This window comes from Nyctereutes procyonoides, unplaced genomic scaffold (genome assembly GCF_905146905.1).
Source record: "Nyctereutes procyonoides isolate TBG_1078 unplaced genomic scaffold, NYPRO_anot_genome, whole genome shotgun sequence".
Taxonomy (NCBI): Eukaryota; Metazoa; Chordata; class Mammalia; order Carnivora; family Canidae; genus Nyctereutes; species Nyctereutes procyonoides.
In genome coordinates, this window is record NW_026575051.1 from 48,830,177 (window position 1) to 48,849,209 (window position 19,033).

Below are 19,033 nucleotides of genomic sequence, written 5' to 3' on the forward strand. Positions count from 1 at the left end.
CAATCTTGAAAGTATAACGTGAACCTATAATTATAATAAATCTAATTCTTAGAAATCTTGAAGTCTACGTTGAGTCAAAATAGGACTAGTTTCTCTTCTGTTTACCAACTTCTAGAGCTGCCCATCACAAATGCAAGATATAAACCAAACTTTGGCATGATATGAACATTTTTTCACAGCTCAACTTTGCAGCATGATCTCTGGGTCATCACCCACATATAATGAGCTTCAGCTGCAACAGTCTCTTGCTTGTCTTTACCACTCATGATGTGTACTTCAAGACTACTCTGCCTTTTTGCTCTTGCTGTTTCTTCTACCTATTTCTTCTCCCCTTCTCTAGCTAACAAAATCCTACACATCCTCCACCACCCATCCCACACCTTCCCTTCTCTGTGAGAACTTTGTTGATTCCTTTTTTCACCTCTAACACACTAAGCAAGAAAGATCCCTTCCCCGGCTTCTATACTTCTTTGTGCCCATCTCTTCCATAAGTGCGTAGTATAGTACAACATCAACAACAAATAGATTAGTGAGAAAATTGGAGTGGAAAGAAGACTGATTAAAGCAGATTTAAAAAGTAGGTGGGAGAAATGTATGGATAGAAGGTAAACTATTGTGTGGGGATTGGTCTTGTAATTTGGCATTGCTTGTTTTGGTTTGTCTTTAGCATTTGTGGTTTTACCCAACTGGGATTGAGGGTAGCAAGAAAATTCTGGAGTGGCTGTGGCGCTGTCCAATGCTTGCAATGCTGATGGACCTGTGGCACTGGGTAGGATCTGTCTCAAGATCGGTAATTCTTCTCTCCCAGGAGCCTTGGTCCTCTGTTTTGGGGTTGGAGGGAGAGAGGAGAATGGCTATATCCATTTATTATCTCTCAGAGGTTCAGGAGCCATAGCCTACCTCATCTGTGGGGGAAAGAGAAAAAGGTTTGCTGACTTGGTTGACACTTCCTCTTTTTCTCATGGGATCCACAGGCTCCTGAAGATGAGTTAATGACTAGAAAAGCAATTAGTTATTAGTTTTTCTTTTCTTTTTTTTAACTAAAACAGTTGACAATTTTATTTTCACATTTCACAATACAAATGAAAATTGCCCTTTTTTTTTTTGTCCCACTATTCCCCTGCAGAAACTATTCTCTCTTTGATAGGAAGGGGAAGCAAGTCTTCCTTGTCATGCTGTTAGAAAACACCTAGAGTCACAGCACCATGATCTCCTGGTGAAGTAGAACAAGTAATATAAAATGAATATAAAGAGGTTCCTGTCTCTCCTTATCTGTCTGGTCGAGTCATTCCTGGCCGAGTGGGTACCATCATGGGACGAGCAGGAGGTCTCATCATTGGGGGCCCAGGCATCATTGGCATATGGCCTCCCATAGGTGGCCTCATTCCAGGAGCAGGTCCCACTGGCATCATCCCAGGAGGAGGAGGGCCTGTCATTGGCATCATGGGAGGGCCCCCCATATGGGGGACTGGCATCATACCAGGGCGAGGAGGACCCGTTGTTTTGTCGATCAGGCTCTGAGCCTGCTCTTCCATCCATTTCTGATAGTAGTCTTTCACATTCTTTGTGTTTCCTACCCCTGCAGTGTGTCTTTCTCACAGATGGAGAGTCATGGGTGAGGTATGTGTCTCAGTAGTCACAATAAAACTTAGGCGTGTTGCTCTGCAGGCTGTTGGCCACTCCGTCCCGCGCTGCCCAGTTATTAGTTTTTCTATCATCCACTTAACAGATATTAAAAGCTAACTATTCCAGGAACCATCCCAGGCACTGGAATACAAGATAACCAAAACACGGTTCCTGTCTTCAAGGAATTTCGTCTAAGCAAGATCAGCCTTGAGCCCATGCCAGCAATTACACTGTGAAGGGAGCTGTCTTAGTTTAGGCTACCAGAACAAGATACATAGACTGAGTGGCTTAAGTAATAGAAATTTATTTTCTCATAGTCCTCAAGGCTGGAAGTCCAAGATCAGGGTCCAGCAGGGTTTGGTTTTTGCTAAGCACTTCCTTCTTGGCTTGCAGGTGGCCACTTTCTTGCTAGGTCTTCATATGGCCTTTCCTCTGAGAGTGTGGGTGGTGGTTGTAGGAGTGTGATGAGAGGGAATAGGGGGATGGACTTTCTTTGGTATTTCTCTTATAAGGGGGCCCCATTCTATGACCTCAATTTATTTACCTCCTAAAGGCCCTATTTCCAGTACAGTCACACTGAAGGTCAGGGCCTCAACACATGAATTGGGGTGAGGGGGAGGGGCACAATTCAGTCCATAACAGGAGCTTATAGAAAACTGTAAGAGCACAGATGAGGGCATAATGGTCTTGTTTATGGAAAGAAGGCTCAGTGATGACTCTTGATGTGGATTCTGAGCACATGGGTATCAGTATATGTGATTTCAGTAGCCCCAAGTTGGAGGCTCTGGTGATCTAGCCAGAATAATTATTGTCCCGTGTAAAAAGAAGAGGTCTCCATACCACAAGCTGTCAATCATAACTTTATATTCAATGATATTCTTAGGCCTCTGAAACTATTTTTATATCTATTAGCAGCTTTTCTTCGTAGTAGAGGATGTCACAGGTTTCCAGATGTCACTCAGCCTTTATTGCAACAGGCTCTATATGCCTCCTGCAAAGGTGATTATCTCAACGAGTCAATAACTGTCAGGTTCAGAAGTACTGTACTTCTAGTGGCTCCAGAAATAAGCATACATGTTCCTCTGCAGTAGTAAGGTGTGTAAAATGAGTCATGGGCTTGTTCAAGAGGGTGTTTTGCCTCTGTTGTCCCTGTCTTTTGCAGATAGTGTTTGTGGGTACCAGGCTCTGTGAACAGCGAGTGCTGAAATGTCCTCATTGATAATATTAGGTCGAGGAGTCCCTGTATGTGGGGTACATATTCTCAGAAGAAGGAAGCTCTGAAGTCCCAGAAGCTCTGAGAAAAGTAACCACTGCTTTCTTTATACTTCTGTCACATTTGGTGTACCTTTCTCACTTGGCATCTGGCCTTTGGGCTTCATTCAGGCCTATCAGAGCCAGTTTCTTTAAAGCAGGGAGTGAGTCACATTGCACTCTGTTCTAACCTCACTTGTCCTCCAGTGGTGGTAGCAGTATCCCCGTGGTGATCACTTTTGGATAAACTAGTACGATTGTTGAATATTAAAAATAAGCTATCATTCTACTGGCACTTTGTCTCCCCAGCAGAATTCAGTCTGTCTGTAAGGCACTGCCCTGATTCTGGCTTTTCTCCCCTTGGTATAAGTCAAATAATGGCCAAAGAAGCATCCCAGTCTTTTGCCCATAAGAGCTGCTACCCTCAAGGACATAGGGGCAAGGCCTTGAGGAGGGAGGATGCTTTGCATTGACAGAGTCATTTTCCCATCTTGAGGACCAACAATTTTGGCTTTAGAAATAAGGAAAAAGTGGTAATGTGGCTCAAGTCAAAATGAAAACCCTCTTCCTGGGGCAGCCCAGGTGGCTTGGCGGTTTAGCGCCGCCTTCAGCCCAGGACCTGATCCTGGAGACCCGGGATCAGGTCCCACATCGGGCTCCCTGCATAGAGCCTGCTTCTCCCTCTGCCCGTGTCTCTTTTTTTTTTTTTTTTCTGCCCGTGTCTCTACGCCTCTCTCCTCTGTGTGTCTCATGAATAAATAAATAAAATCTTTAAAAAAAAAAGAAAGAAAGAAAGAAAAAGAAAACCCTCTTCCTTTCTATGGCTACTCCAGTTGGGGAGTTAGTTTTCTGTTGCTTCAACAAGTGGTCTGGAGGACACCTCTGTGGTGTTTAGGGCCATTGATGGCACTTGAACAGCTTTGTTCCCTGTCTCCTGCCTGCCCTCTCCCCACAGAGACTCTGTTTAGAGGAGCATTTGGGAGACAGACTCTGGGCTTACAAACATTGAAATAGCCTATCTCCCAGCCCCTTGACTCCTATGCTGCTGCAGTCACGATGCTGGAACTCTCTGCCGGGGAGGGTGGAGTGTCTGGATCTCTGCTGTTCCCTGTTACCATAAAGGCAGCTCATTACAGGTTTTGACCCTTCTTGCATTCTCCCTCCCTTACAACATGCACATTCCTCTCTTCTCCTGGCATTACTGCTGGCAGAGTGCAAACTTCCTTTCTCTGTCATCTGAGCATCATTCAAAAGCAGTCCGCCCATCTGTGAATTATGCCCTGACTCTTCGATAGGGCAGTGTTACAGGTCCTCTGCTGGCAGGAGGGAGCAGTCCGACAAGATCTGAAGACCAATACTTTGAGAAGCTGTGACGAGCGGACTAGGAAACCACAAAACATTGTGAGCTGAGTGGATGTCTTAATAAGCTTTTAGATGTGATTTGGCCAGAGTTGGCAGAGGAAGCCCAAGGGAAAAAGGCGAGTAAATCAATGCAGACCCACTGGGCTTGACAATCCTAGGAAGCTAATGATCTCTCCAGGAAAGAACTGAAAGCAAATATCCAGCAACAGACCACCATGTAGGATGGGGAGGACGGACCCCCGGATGTGAGTACAATCTCTCTTCACTACAGGGCTCTGAGCAGTAGGAGCAAAGCAAGTTATTGTCACTGATGGTGCTCCCTAACCACTGGTTCCGGGGGCCTGTGGACTGTCTCTGGGTGGGCTGTGCAGAAGGTCCTGGCTGGGACTATTTGTAGGCCTTTTCTAGGATATTTTGTCTGTCAGGAAACTGAATATAGTGGTTTGGGGATATTGGTACCAGGAGACTTTGTTGTAAACCCTCAGGAAACCAGCAAAAGCAAACCTCAGAGACCTTTTGCTATAAAAAGAAAACAGATTGCATCACAGACCAAGCAGCTGTGTGGCCTTCTGGCATTCGCGATGAGAGGAAAAAAGCATAGGCAAATTGGAATGCAGTGAAAATGGGGCAGTGGGCTGGGAAAAAGGAGGGAAATCTTAGGAAGCTAAATACCTTTCTGGATTCAGGATGCTCGTTGAATATTTATGATCACGGATTTATTTCATTTCTGCTTAAAGAACTGGCAGCATGTTTGCATTTAATGTTTTTCTCTAGAACCCAGTGAAAGTGAGCATTGTGACGAAGAGGGATGTGATTGATAGATGTGGGGCAGAAGAAATTCCTCACCACCATCAGTGGGAAGTGTCTTGAAAGATAGCTGATCTACTTGGAGGAGGAGGCTCAGATTTAATGAGGGAACGGGGCTGCTACAACCCGGGTACCCAACAGGTTGGCAGTGAAACTTAACTCGTTTATTGCAGACTGGTTGCCACCTTTCTATTCTTTTCCCCTTACCATTTATTATTGGGTGTTCTCTCTCCTCCTTATTCCCCACCCCCTAGCCTGCCTCTGCCTGGCCCAATTTGTCAGTTCAGAGGTGTCACACGAGAAGTTGAGTATTTCCTGACTCCAAAAGGATGTAAGGAAAAGGATGGGGGTATAGAAAGGAAACATAAGACTCAGCCACTTTGATCCCTTCCCACCACCCTGAGTGTAAGTGCAACTGTAGGTGAATGCTGGAGGTCCTACAAGTGAGGCTATTACTGGATTTAAATTGAGAATGAACATGAGATGCCCAAGCACACAGGGATGATGCTAACTGCAGACTGGGAACTGGAACCCTGGGATTTTGTTCCTGATTTTGCAGGCAGTTCTCTGTGCAATTCTAGTTGGGAGCAGTATCCAAAATCCTATAAGCAACATATCCTGGAGCTGCCCAGTGCCTCAGGCAGGCTGTGCATTGACCAAGGGGGAAGAGGAAGGGTGAGGAGTGGAGAGCATTTCATTCCTAAGTAGCTGTAACTGAAAAGCTAAAAAAACAAAAAACAAAAACAAAAAACAAAACTGGCCAACATTTTTCAACTGTAGTGTTTTTCTATCTTAAAAAAAAAAAGGAATAGTAATGTATGCTAGATTTGCAAAGGGCTGTTTACCAAAGGTAATTATGTAAACAAGGCTATCTCAGAAGGCTGCAACCATGGCAATAGATGTCTGAGAGCTGAATTTATTGTCTGGGACAGGAGGGGAGTGGCTGTACATGTACTATGGGCCCATTGACCCGTGCATCTGTTGCTGGGGAGACTGGACAGCACTGCTGGTCTGGAGCTTGTGACCTCGGCTGATGGGCTGCACTGAGTTTGCAGCTAGGACATCTCTATTCCCTAAGCTCTGAAGTAAAATGAGTGAAATTTTAGCCATGATAATAGTCTTTGTATGCACTGGGCCATTGTCCTTGAGACATTCAAACGCCCATTGCAGGAAAAGTTTGGGTACGAGAAGGTGGCAGTTGAGTGTGCAAGGACAACAAATGAGTAAATGGAAGAATGTGGTTGTGGAGGGAGAGCATTTAGGAAGCCACGGCTAATATTGTATTTTCGTGCCACTTGGGCCTGGAGCGCTTTTGCAGTATTGGGACAAACAGAGCAGAAGCTCAGTATTCTTGGTGTGAAGGTTCCACGGATGATCTATAGAGAGACAGTGTTTTCAATATTTACAAAAACAGGGCAGCCTGGGTGGCTCAGCGGTTTAAGCACCCAGGGTGTGATCCTGGAGTCCCTGGATCAAGTCCCACGTCGGGCTCCCTACATGGAGCCTGCTTCTCCCTCTGCCTGTGTCTCTGCCTCTCTCTCTCTCTCTCTCTCTCTCTCTGTGTCTATCATAAATAAGTAAATAAGGGATCCCTGGGTGGCGCAGCGATTTAGTGCCTGCCTTTGGCCCAGGGCGCGATCCTGGAGACTCAGGATCGAGTCCCACGTCGGGCTCCCGGTGCATGGAGCCTGCTTCTCCCTCTGCCTGTGTCTCTGCCTCTCTCTCTCTCCCTGTGTGTGACTATCATAAATAAATAAAAATTTAAAAAAAAAGTAAATAAAATCTTTAAAAATAATAATAATAATAAAAGTATATCCAGGAGCTAACTCATTAAAAAAGAAATATTTACAAAAACAAACCACTTGTAAACAGTGGAACAGTCTGAGAAACATAAAGCCCGAACTAGTCTTTCAGTGGGGCCCTGGGAGTTTCCAGTGGCATTTCCAGCTCTGTTTCTGTGTTTTGAGTCTCAGCTTGATTCTTTAATTGGCTTATTCTTCATTCACCCAAGATTTCTGGTGCTTCCCAGGGACCTCTGACCATGGCTAACAGAGGAGTCCTCTGCTTTGGAGCATCCCTTCTCCAGGTCTGCTGAGCCAACAATGAGCAGAGCAGGGTAGATTGGTGAATGTTTCTTGGCTCTCTTTCCTTGCTATTCTTTACCCACATTTTGGGCAATGTATGGATGAAGTGAGAAAATTTGATAATTAACAAGTAGGGGGTAGGAGGGATAATCATTACCTTTTTGAAAGTATAATATTCACATTTGGCCAATACTTTCACATAATAGAATGCTACGTTTCATCCCCACCAATTTCGTTTTTTTGTTTGTTTGTTTGTTTTGTTTTGTTTTTGTCTGATTTATATATGATCATTTAACCCCAGCCTTTCAGAGCTGTTGGCAAAATGACTTACCTGGAATGCCATGGTAGGATGAGAGTTAGGGCAAGGTACCTACTGTCCAGAACTTTTCTAGTCACCTCATGGCCAGTTCCTTAGTTTTAGAGGTTGAAAGGAGCCTTGAGTTTGTCTGGAAGCAACTGTAAAAGATGTCGTATCTTCCAGGCCTTCAAAATTAGAATGTATAGTAGGGCCTGGGGTTAAAAGTGGTGTCCCCTTGGCATAGTGTTTTCTGTCCATTTGCATATACTGGTATTTTTAATAAGTATGTTTTAAAACACAAAGCACAAAGCTTTCACTTCCTTTATGTCCTAGAGGAAGTGTGTTTAATTTTTAAGCATTCCTTCTTTTGCCCCGCGAAAACTCTTTTTTTTTTTTTGAGGGTGGGGAGGGCAAGAGAGAATCTTAAGCAGACTCCATATGCACCTCAAGGCTTCATCTCAAGACCCTGAGATCATGACCTGAATGAAAATCAAGAGTCAGGATCCTTAACCATTTGAACCACCCAGGCACCCTGAACCCCTTACTTTTGACATAATTACCAATGGCTTTGGTTTGCTCTCATGGTGGCCTGGGGCCACTGAGAGGAGTCAGTCTTTAAAATTCTGTTCATTTGCCCTTTGGTGGAAAGAAGAGGTTAAGTTTACTACTGGTTACCACCTCCAGACCGCTGCTCTGAGTCGGGGCTTCATGTCCTAGAGGTGGCTTTAGTAGGCCTTTTATTTCCTTTTAAGCACGGAGGCAACACAAGCAGCCCTTCCTGGTGCCACTGGCAGTGCGCACTGTCAGTATTTCTAGCATCCTTGTTTTCCCAACGTGTGTTGTTCCGACAGTAATTGGAACTGGGAGATGGCCCCGGGCCTGTGCCCAGCTCTCCATCTGCCCCAGAACTCAGGAAACCGCACTGCTTACAAAAGAACTGCAGTAAATGCCAGGACAACATCCCAAGGATCTAGCCCAGTCCTCAGGGCCTCAGTGGGGTGTGGTCCACTGGCCCCTTTGCCAGAGAGGGGGGATGAGCATGTTAGCTGTAGTGGACCCCTGGCACATGGTCAGAAGGCCCTCTGTGATCATACACACAGGACAGTGACCTGCAGAGGCTGACCTGGAAACCCCATGATGTTGATGGGGTTCTATTTTTTTTTTTTTTAGATTTTATTTATTTATTCATGAGAGACACAGAGAGACAGAGAGTCAGAGATATAGGCAGAAGGAGAAGCAGGCTCCTCGCGGGGAGCCCAATGCGGGACTCGATCCCAGGACCCCGGGAGCACGCCCTGAGCTGAAGGCAGACGCTCAACCACTGAGCCACCCAGACGTCCCTGTTGATGGGATTCTATCAGGTGTCTGCAACCCAGGATGGAAGTGCAGAGCAGACCTCACAGTTTGGGCTGTGGTCCTCTGGGGAATGTCCCTGAAACGGGAAGAAGGGAGGGCGACTGGCGCACTCTGCTGTCATCTCCTCCCAGGTTCAGGGGTCTTGGTGTGCAGAGACAGTTCTTCGTGCTTGTCCTGTCCTCACTCAGCTCCTGCCCCCTGCAATGAGCCATCAGCAGATGCCCTAAAACCAGAGAAGAGGTGTGGCCGGTCCTGTGTACCGAGTGGTGCTGATGGCAACTCTGTTTTGTAATCCCCAGGTCCCGAAGATGGCATAGTAATAAAGACCCCTTCTAATGATCGGGAGCATCTTTACCTGTGGGTGCCTGCCCGGGCCGGTGGCGTCGTGTTGAGCCGAAAGAACTTGACTACTGCTGTCCTGAAAACCTCTTTCTCTCCTAATTCATGAGCCAGCAGGATGCGGTCGCTGCACTTTCAGAACGCCTTCTCATAGCTGCGTACAAAGGCCAAGCGGAGAATGTGGTTCAGCTCATCAACAAGGGCGCCAAGGTAGCAGTTACCAAGGTAACAAGAAGGGGGTGAAAAACCGCTTTAGCCATTCCCTGGGAAAAAGCCTACCTCTTAATAACCATTGTCTGTACAACTGTTGTGTGTGGTTTGAAGCTTTCACAGAACTGGCTTTTTCTTTTTTCCAGTGATGGCAGTTTGGAGAGAAGGAAGGAGGATTAAAATGCTTTCAATGCTACCTTTCAAATGGAGTGACTTGTAATTAGCATTTGAGTCTTTAAAATCACAGTGTGGCTTTTTCTCACCTATTCCTTTAGCTAAAAGGACAAGAGATCTCTCTGGAGAAGTTGGGACACAAAAATTTATTGGGAAAAGTGTTTGTACAATAGTCACATTAGACTAGCTTGTGGACCGGCAGCCCATCCACTGTGGGGAACCTCGCTGTTCCCGTCTGTATAGTGACAGACCTGGACCAGATGATGGGCGCCTTCTCTTTGGGCTTTCATTTCATATGGGTCAGTAAAAATGCATAGTAGGCTTTGGAGGACATTGGTTACCCCTCACCGACAGATGACACCATGGGAGATGAGAGAACAAACTGGCCAAGGGCGCAGTTTTGTAGCAAAATGGAGGAAAGTCAGGCTGCAGAGTTAGGTGACAAGTTAAAAATACAAAAGTGAAATAATGCTGATGGAAGATACTTATTGTGCACTTAGTATTGCTCTAAGAACTACAGTTCTCTAGAAGAGGTACATTTTTGTGCCCACTGTAGAGATGAGGAAACTGAGGCACAGAATCATATAAGCAACTTGCTCAGGGTCCTTCAGCTGTTGAGTGACCGAATTGCTACTTGTATCTGCAGAGTCTGGCTCCAAAGCCCACCTTCCAGACCACCCCAGACAGAGCTGTGGTGAGAAGCACAGTTTAATTTTCAAATGGTAATGTCTGACAACCTGTGGCAACAATTGGCCAGCTCACATTTTCAGTTTCTCACATGCAGTCTCTCTGTTTCATGATTCTGATGTGTGCTTCTTTGGCACCACCAAGCAGTTAGCTTAGTTTTGACACTATCTATCTGGGGATGGTGACAGGTCTTAGAGTTTAAGGTCTCCGTCCCACAAGAGTGCCTAGCCTCACAATACCCCTTCAGATTCCAATTGCTGAGCACGGTTGTCACCTGTGCTTTTCATCAACTGGTTATAAATCAAAGGCTCTGGGGATCCCTGGATGGCTCAGGGGTTTGGCACCTGCCTTCAGCCCAGGGCATGATCCTGGAGTCCTGGGATCGAGTCCCACATCAGGCTTCCTGCATGGAGCCTGCTTCTTCTCTGCTGTGTCTCTGCATGCCTCTCTCTCTCTCTCTCTCTCTCTCTCTCTCTCTCTCTCTCATGAATAAATAAAACCTTAAAAAAATTCTTCCTATTAAAAAAAATAATCAAAGTTCTCACAACCTCGTCCTAGGGTTTGATTAATTCGCTAGAGCAGGTCACAGAACTCAGGAAGACCTTTTGTTGGCTAGATTACCAGTTTATTATGAAAGGATATAACTGAGGATCAGCCAGATGGAAGAGATACATAGGGCAAGGTATAAGGAAAGAGGCACAGAATTTCCATGCTCTCTGAGTGCATCACCCTCCCAGCACTTCCATGTCTTCATCAACCCAGAAGTTTTCTGAATTCTCTTGGGTTTTTATGGAGGCTTCATTGGTGCTTGATGAATGACATTCAGACTCCAGCCTCACCTCCCTCCTTCGAAGTCAGAGGATAGGACAGAAAGTTAACCCTCTAGCCTAGTTTGGTTCCCCTGGCTACCAGCCCCCATCCTTAAGGGCTTTCAAAAAGTTACCTCATTAACATAAACTCAGGTGTGGTTGAAAGGGGCTTATTATGAAGAACAGACTTCTTTCACTTTTTTTATTCTGGGGCTATTTCAGGAACTAAGGACAAAAGATCAACTATTGTAACAAAAGATGCTCCTATTGCTCTTATCACTTAGGAAATTCCAAGGATTTGGGGAGCTGTGAGCCAGGACAGGGACTAAAACCAAGTATATATTTATTATTAAAAAATTCCATCCTCATTGGTTGGGAGAAAAAAAATTGTTAAAATATCTATGCTATCCAAAGCAATGTACACATTAAATACAATTCTTATCAAAATACCAACAGCATTTTTCATAGAATCAGAACAGTCCTAAAATTTGTATGGAACCACAAAAGATCCCAAACAGCTAAAGCAATCTTGAAAAAGAAAAGCAAAGCTGGAGGCAATCAGAATTCGGGGTTTCAAGTTAAATTACAAAGCAGCAATAATCAAAACAGTATGGTACTGGCACAAAAATAAACACATGGGGTGCCTGGGTGACTTAGTTATGCATCAGACTCTTGGTTTCAGCCCAGGTCATGATTTCAGGGTCATGAGATTGAGCCCCTCATCAGGTTCCACATTCAGTGGGGAGTCTACTTGAGATTCTCTCTCCCCATTTCCCTCTACCCCTCCCTGTTCCTCCCAAAACAAACAAATAAATAAGTTTTTTTTTTAAAGACCCATAGATCAAATAAACCTGCAATTATATGGCCAATCAATCTTCAAAAAATGAAGTAAGAATGTACAATGGGAAAAAGACAATCTCTTCAACAAATGGTGTTGGGAAAAACTGGGCACCTATATATAAAAGAGTGAAATTGGACCATTTTCTTACACCATACACAAAAATAAATTCAAAAAGGATTCAACACCTAAATGTGAGACCTGAAAACTTACGAATCCTAAAAGACCACGAGCAGTGACTTCTTTAACATTAGACATAGCAACTGCTTTCTAGATATGTCTCCTGAGGCAAGGAAAACAAAGGCAAAAATAAACTATTGGGACTACATCAAAATAAAAAATCTCCTGCACAGCAAAGGAAACAGTCAACAGAACTAAAAGACAACCAAGTGAATGAGAATAGATAGTTGCAAATTACATATTCAGTAAAGGGTTAGTGTCTAAAATTATAAAGAACTTATAAAACTCAACACCCAAAAAACAAATAATCCAATTTAAAAATGGGCAGAAAACTTGAACAGATACTTCTCCAAAGAAGACATACAATTGGCCAACAGGCACATGAAAAGATGCTCATCATCACATATCATCAGGGAAATGCAAATGAAAACTACAATGTGATAGTGTGTCACACCTATCAGAATGGCTAAAATCAACAACACAAAAAACAACAGGTGCTGGAGAGGTTATGGAGAAAAGGGAGTCCTCTTGTACTGTTGGTGGGGATGCAAACTGGTGCAGCCACCGTGGAAGACACTATGGAGGCTCCTCAAAAAGTTAAAAATAGAACAACCTTATGATCCAGCAATAGCACTTTTGGATATTTACCCAATTAATAAGCCATATATGAAAAGCCTATAGTAAATATCATTTTCAGTGGGGGAAAAACAGAGCTTTTTACCTAAAGTCAGGAACATGGCAGGGATGTCCACTATCACTACTGATGTTCAACATAGTACAAGATGTCCTAGCTTCAGCAATCAGACAACAAAAAGAAATAAAAGGCATCTGAATCAGCAAAGAACAAAAGACACTAATTCAAAGAGATGCGTACACCCCTATGTCTATAGCAGCATTATTTACAGTAGCCAAGATGCAGAAGCAGCCCAAGTATCCACTGATAGATGAATGGATAAAGAAGACAGATAGATAGCAATATCATTCAAGATTTTATATACATATATATCAGAATATTATGCAGCCAATGAAAAGAATGAATTCTTGTCATTTGTGACCACATAGATGGTGCTAGAGCAAAATAAGAGAAAGAAAAATACTATATGATTTCACTTGTGTGGAATTAAATAAATGAGCAAAGGAGATAAAGAGAGAGAGAGAGAGAGAAAGACAAACCAAGAAACAGACTCTTAACTATAGAAAACAAACTGGTAGGTTACCAGAGGGGAGGTGGATGGGAGAAATGGAAAAATAGGTGATGGGAATTAAGGAGTGCATTTGTCTGGTGAGATATGGAAGTGCTAAATCACTGTATCATATACCTGAAACTAATATTACGCTGTATGTTAACTAACAAATTAAAATAAAAACTTTTTAAAAAGTAGGTATTACTTTAATTTTTATATTGTACCTCCACATAGATTAAAGTCAAATATGTTTACTGTGTTTCTCTTCCTTTTCTGATTCTCCAAAGCCAACTACATTCAGTCTTTTAGGTAGTTTTCCTTTAGCGTTTACATTCATAAATGGTATCCTGATATTGTTCAATCTTGATTTTTCCATTTGAGGCTTCATATGTTGATGTAACAATATGAAAACTGGTGATTTAAGATTTAATTTTCTTTTTTCCCTGCTGTCATATATGCCTGTCTACCTTCTCCAATATAGTTGTGTCATTACTTAGATGATATCAGCATTTGGTCTTTATGTTAATTTAACCAGTTCATTTATTTATTGTTTATTTTAAAGATTTATTACTTGAGAGAGAGTGGGGGGAGGATTAGAGGGAGAGAATCTCAGGCAGAGTCCCTGCTGAATGCAGAGCTGGATCCCCTGACTCTGAGATCATAAGCTGAACTGAAATCAAGAGCCAGACATTCAACTGACTATGCCACCTAGGTGCCCCTTAACCAGTTTATTTCTGGATGACCCATGTAGTAGGTACTATCGTTAGGTTTCCTTTTTTTTTCTTTGTAATAATTCGTTTACTCTGATGTTAATAATTGTCTTGTGTTTGTTTCCTTGGTTTTGTCTGTGCATACTACAAACTATCCTCAAACTCTCCCTCAGTTGCTAATCTTCTCTCTGGATGTTCAGATGTGTGAGGTAGTCTCTCTACTGAGTCTCTTTGAAGAGATGTTCTCTGGAGCCCCCTTCCCTATTTCAGTCTGGACTGGTGGCCTGTAGGGCCTTCTAACAAATGTCACTCTTCACTATATAACTGTTATCCTAAGGATTCCATTTACCATTTTCCAATATATTTATCTTCTGTTTCTGGACCCTCGTGTCTTTTTCTTTCTTGATTTACTCCCTTGGTTTGATGAGATACACCCTGTAGACAGCACTGTCCAACAGAACTTCCTGTGATGATGAAATGTTCTATATCTGTGCTAATAAGGTAGCAATGCATAGCTATTCAGTACCTAGAATGTTGCCAGTACGGCTGAATTTCACATTTAATTTTAATTAACTAAAATTGAAATGCCACGTGTGGCTGTTGGCTACTGTATTGAATAGCACAGCTGTGATGTCTTCCTGAGAATGAGTGCATGGAAGAGATTGATCAACTTCAGACATAATCTATTGCCCCTTTCTCTTTCACACTCTCTCAGTCTAGTTATATCACAATTCTTGAGCAGATTCAGAATTACTGTGATTATGTAATTGCTGTTCATTGGTGAGCCAAGAGTTGTACTATAATTAATTCCATTTCCATTTTTATATAACTTGCTGTTTTTCCTGGACTTGATAATTGCCTTGATTTTTTAATTTGGTTAGCTTTACTCAAACTTATAATTAAGAGTTCCTCTGCCCTCCAACAAATCTGTAAAGCAGTTCTTAGTACAATTTTCCATGACCGATCCTATCATGTATTTGTCAGGTTTATTCTATTCCTTGAGATATCCCTTCTGGAGCCATCCATCTTTTCATTCCAGTTTGATCTGTGTTGTTCTCTAGTTCTGCTTGAACAGAGTCGTCCTGAGAATTTCTTTCACTGCTCCTCTGTACTAGATCCTATTTGCTGGAACCCATGTCACCCTTAGTTTGGTGGTGCATGGTGACTGGTAACTTCTAAATAAAGGCAACAGGAAGATAAATGTTTTGAGAGTCTGCACGTCCGAAAAAATATCTTAATTCTAACCTCTCACTTAAGTGACAATTTGGTATGAAACCTAGGCTGAGAATTATTTTGCCTCAGAACTTTGAAGGCAATATTTGTCTTGAGCTTGCAGTGTTGCTGTTGGGAAACTGTTTATAGATTCTTCCCTGCGAGACTCCTGAAAGACCCTACATACCCACTCTGCCCCCATAAGGCCTACTCATTCATTCTGAACCTGGTGCAGGTAGTTCACTTAGAGAAGTATCCTGCATGGTATGCGCTCTACTCTCAACTGGTGAAATGCTGCCCATTCAGTCTAATAATTGGATACTGTTGTGTGGATACTCACAACTCCCCACCAGACTATTACTCTGACCTGGTCTGAGTTTATCTCCCATATCTCTCTGTGTTTGGCACAGAAGACGAGCAATGGATTTGGAATCCAAAGACCTTGGTACAGGCACCTGCTCCATTGCTTATTAACTACTTGTTAATGTGGCCAGGGTTGCTTGACTTCCATATCACTGACATTTTAGGTCACGCAGTTCTTTTTGTGGGAATTGGTCCTATGCATGGTAGAATGTTTAGCAACATCTCTGGCATCCACCCATTAGATGCCAATAGTGCCCTTTTTTACCCAGTTGTAACAACCAAAAATGTTTCCAGAAGTTGCTAAGTATCTCCTGGGGGGCAAGATCACCATTGGCTAAGAGCCACTGATGTAGTTAAATTTCTTCACTTCATGAGTTTCAAATTCTTCACCAAACTTTATTCTAAAGATTTCATTTTTAAAAAAAGATTTATTCGTTTGAAAGAGAGAGAGAGAGAGAAAGAGCCCTCACATGGTTGCGAGGGTAGTGGCAGGGCGAGAAACTTAAGCAGATTCTGCACTACTCAGACATCCCTTAAAGATTTTATTTTTAAGTTATCTCTACACCCAATGTGGGCTTGAACTTAAAACCACAAAGTCAAGAGTCACATGCTCTACCAGTTGAGCCAGCCAGGTGCCTCGAATTCCTCCCCAGACTTAAAGGGTTTCCATAAGAACTAAGTGTGAGAACATTAGTTGCCACAGTTACAAAGTCTAAGTAGGTACATCATATGCAGTATTCACACAGTAAGGCCCATGTACATTGAGTGAGGGAATAGTGTTGTTGAGTATAAACTGCTTTCCCTTAAATAAATAGTGTTTCTGAGGTGCCAGGTACTCTTTCAAGAGCCATTCAGTGATTAAATGTTTTAAACTTACCACAACTCCATTTTCCTTATTATACAGATAAGGAAACTGAGGTAAGACGAGATTAGGTAACTAACCCATCCAAAGTTTCACTTAGGAAGTATCAGGACTGGGATTCAAACACTGGCCATCTGGTTCCAGAGTTCTTGCTCTGAGCCAGCATGTTCAAATGTGTGGTTTATAACTTTGGATTGTGAACTTCCTGTGGGCTACTTCTTGTTAGAATATCTTCCTTGGTATCTTGCACATGGTAGATGTAATCTGCAAATGTTTTCCTGCCTAGAACACCATCTGCACAGATATTTTAATAAAGCCGTATCCCAATAATGGTATTATACATGGGTGTAACATTTTATACTTTGCAAATTATTTTCACATACATGTTGCTCAGCCCCAGAACCTTTGAATGTACATACACATATTTTTCTTTTGGAGTTGTAAGGAAATGGGAGGCCCCCAAAGGGGAATGACTGGTACATCTAGAAAGTGCCAGTGCTGAGACCAGAACCAGGATCTCCTGGCTCCCATTCAGATATCCTGTTAGACCAGGGCTCAGACAAGGGTAGTCTCTTCTGTGTCATGGAGATTTTTACTTGGTAGCTAATAGTGTGTAGTTGTGCTATCTTATCTGCCAGGTAGGGACAGAATTATGCACAGGACAACTCCTCAGAGTTAATGGGGTTGGGAGTTGGGAATTGGGTAGAAACTACATGTAAAAGAATTTTTTTTGTATTTAAAGATTTTATTTATTTGACACAGAAAGAGAACTCTGATTAGCTATTTGCATAATTTTCATATTTAGATCTATTATTTTCATGTTGTATTGACCAACACATTTTCAGTTAGAACAGGTAACCTGACAAGGACAGTGGATATCATATGTCAGACATATCCCTAGAGTAAATTGGCTGTTAGAGATGGAAGCTTGGGATCTCCCAGTATATTGGCTCCCTTTCCCCTCACTTCTGTGCCACTACTCTCACCCAAGTCACCTGTTATCTCACCCATCCAGCAAGTATTAATTGAGCACCTGCTTTACACCAGTGAACAAGACAGGGTGCGGGGGATGGGGTGAGAGAAGTCTGTTTTTGTTGGGGAAATTGGCAAGAATTTGCATGTTGCCCATCCTCCCTCCATGAAGATCTTCTGGCTCCTTAGTGCTCTGCCTCTTGGGTTTTCTTCTCTCATGCTGCCTCCATCTCCTTTTGCTGTTTCTGCCTCCAAAGCTGGCCTTCTTCGGGGCTCTCAGCACTCATTGGCTCTCACTCTGCACACCCACCTTGACTTACCAGCTCTGCTGGGCACCTTCACCTTCATCTCCTGATCCACCTGGTGATCCGCCCTCATGGGCATCTTTATCTGAATGATGTGTGGGCATCTTTATCTGAATGATGTGTGAAATAACCTCACAGTTATTTCATTTTTTATGTATGTTTTTATTAGAGTTCTATTTGCCAACATATAACACCTGGTGCTCATCCTGTCAAGTGCCCCCCCTCAGTGCCCGTCACCCAGTCACCTTATGCCCCCGCCCACCTCCCCTTCCACTCCTCACAGTTATTTCAGATCTGAATACACATCACTGACCCTATGCCCTTCCTGAAACCCAGTCCTTTTTCCATGGTCTCCTTGTTGATGAATGGCATCCATTTGCTCAGTCCTCAAGCAGAAGGTCAAACCACCCTCTCTTCTTTTGGCTGCTTTACATCCCTCCCCTTATACAAGTTCCCAATGGCACAGCACTCCCCGCTCTGCCTCCTAGTTTTCTCTTTCCCCTGTGCCATTCTAGTTGCCCCACTGAGGTATTTGGTACTAAAACATTAAGCGAGATTTCTTTCTCTACAAGACAACATATTTTATGTGAACATATTCTCACCATAGTCACCTCACATTTTAGTTAAAAATCTTTACCTACGACTTAATTTTGTTACTTCAAAACCAGTAGGTATGGGGCACCTGGGTGGCTCAGTGCAAGCTGAGCCTCTGCCTTTGGCTCAGGTCATGATCCTGGGGTCCTGGGATTAAGTTTCACATCAGGCTCCCCACAGGGAGCCTGCTTCTCCCTCTGCTTATGTCTCTGCCTCTCTCTGGGTGTCTCTCATGAATAAATAAAATAAAAAAAAATACCAGTAGGTATTTTTCTGTCTGAATAAACCCTTTGTACCTCAATGCCATGTGCCAACCATGTAGCAAGAGTGGTTGTGAACCTCTAGGAAGCCACAGGTAGCGTGTCTTTTTACAGAGCTTTTAGGAAGCTGGTCCTTGGGTTGTTTCACTGCAGCTTTTGGTTCCTTCCAAAACAACCAGACAAAGGTTATTTGATGAAACTTTAGTTAAAAAAAGTGGTTTTATTTATAAAATTAACCTTTCCCAGATTTCCATTTGATACCTACTGCTACCCCTGAATAATGAAATAGGGATTTAGACAATTAAGGACAGATCGTGGGGCACCTGGGTGGCTCAGTTGGTTAAGTTTAGTTTGCCTTCTGCTCAGGTAGTGATCCCAGGGTCCTGGGATTGAGCCCCTGTCAGGCTCCCTGCTCAGTGGGGAGTCTGCATCTCCCTCTGCTCCTCCCCCCTGCTCATGCTATTGCTCACTCTGTTGTCTCTTTAAAAAAAAAAAAAAAAAAAAAAAAAAACCAACCAAGTACAGATCATGGCCTCAAGCAGTTTGTTCA

At 43.2% G+C, this 19,033-nt stretch overlaps 1 protein-coding gene and 1 pseudogene across 3 annotated transcripts in view; one reads left to right on the forward strand and one right to left on the reverse strand.

Annotated features, from left to right (window-relative positions):
* ANKRD6 (ankyrin repeat domain 6) overlaps nt 1–19,033 on the forward strand; it is a 201,088-nt gene that overhangs the window by 114,190 nt on the left and 67,865 nt on the right. For all 3 annotated transcript variants that reach the window (XM_055330658.1, XM_055330657.1, XM_055330659.1), the window contains exon 2: nt 9,084–9,348. In XM_055330658.1, the coding sequence (XP_055186633.1) occupies nt 9,229–9,348 (120 nt within the window). In that variant the 5' untranslated portion in view covers nt 9,084–9,228. The remainder of the gene's footprint in view (nt 1–9,083; nt 9,349–19,033) is intronic.
* On the reverse strand, nt 1,133–7,473 carry LOC129512410 (U1 small nuclear ribonucleoprotein C-like; annotated as a pseudogene).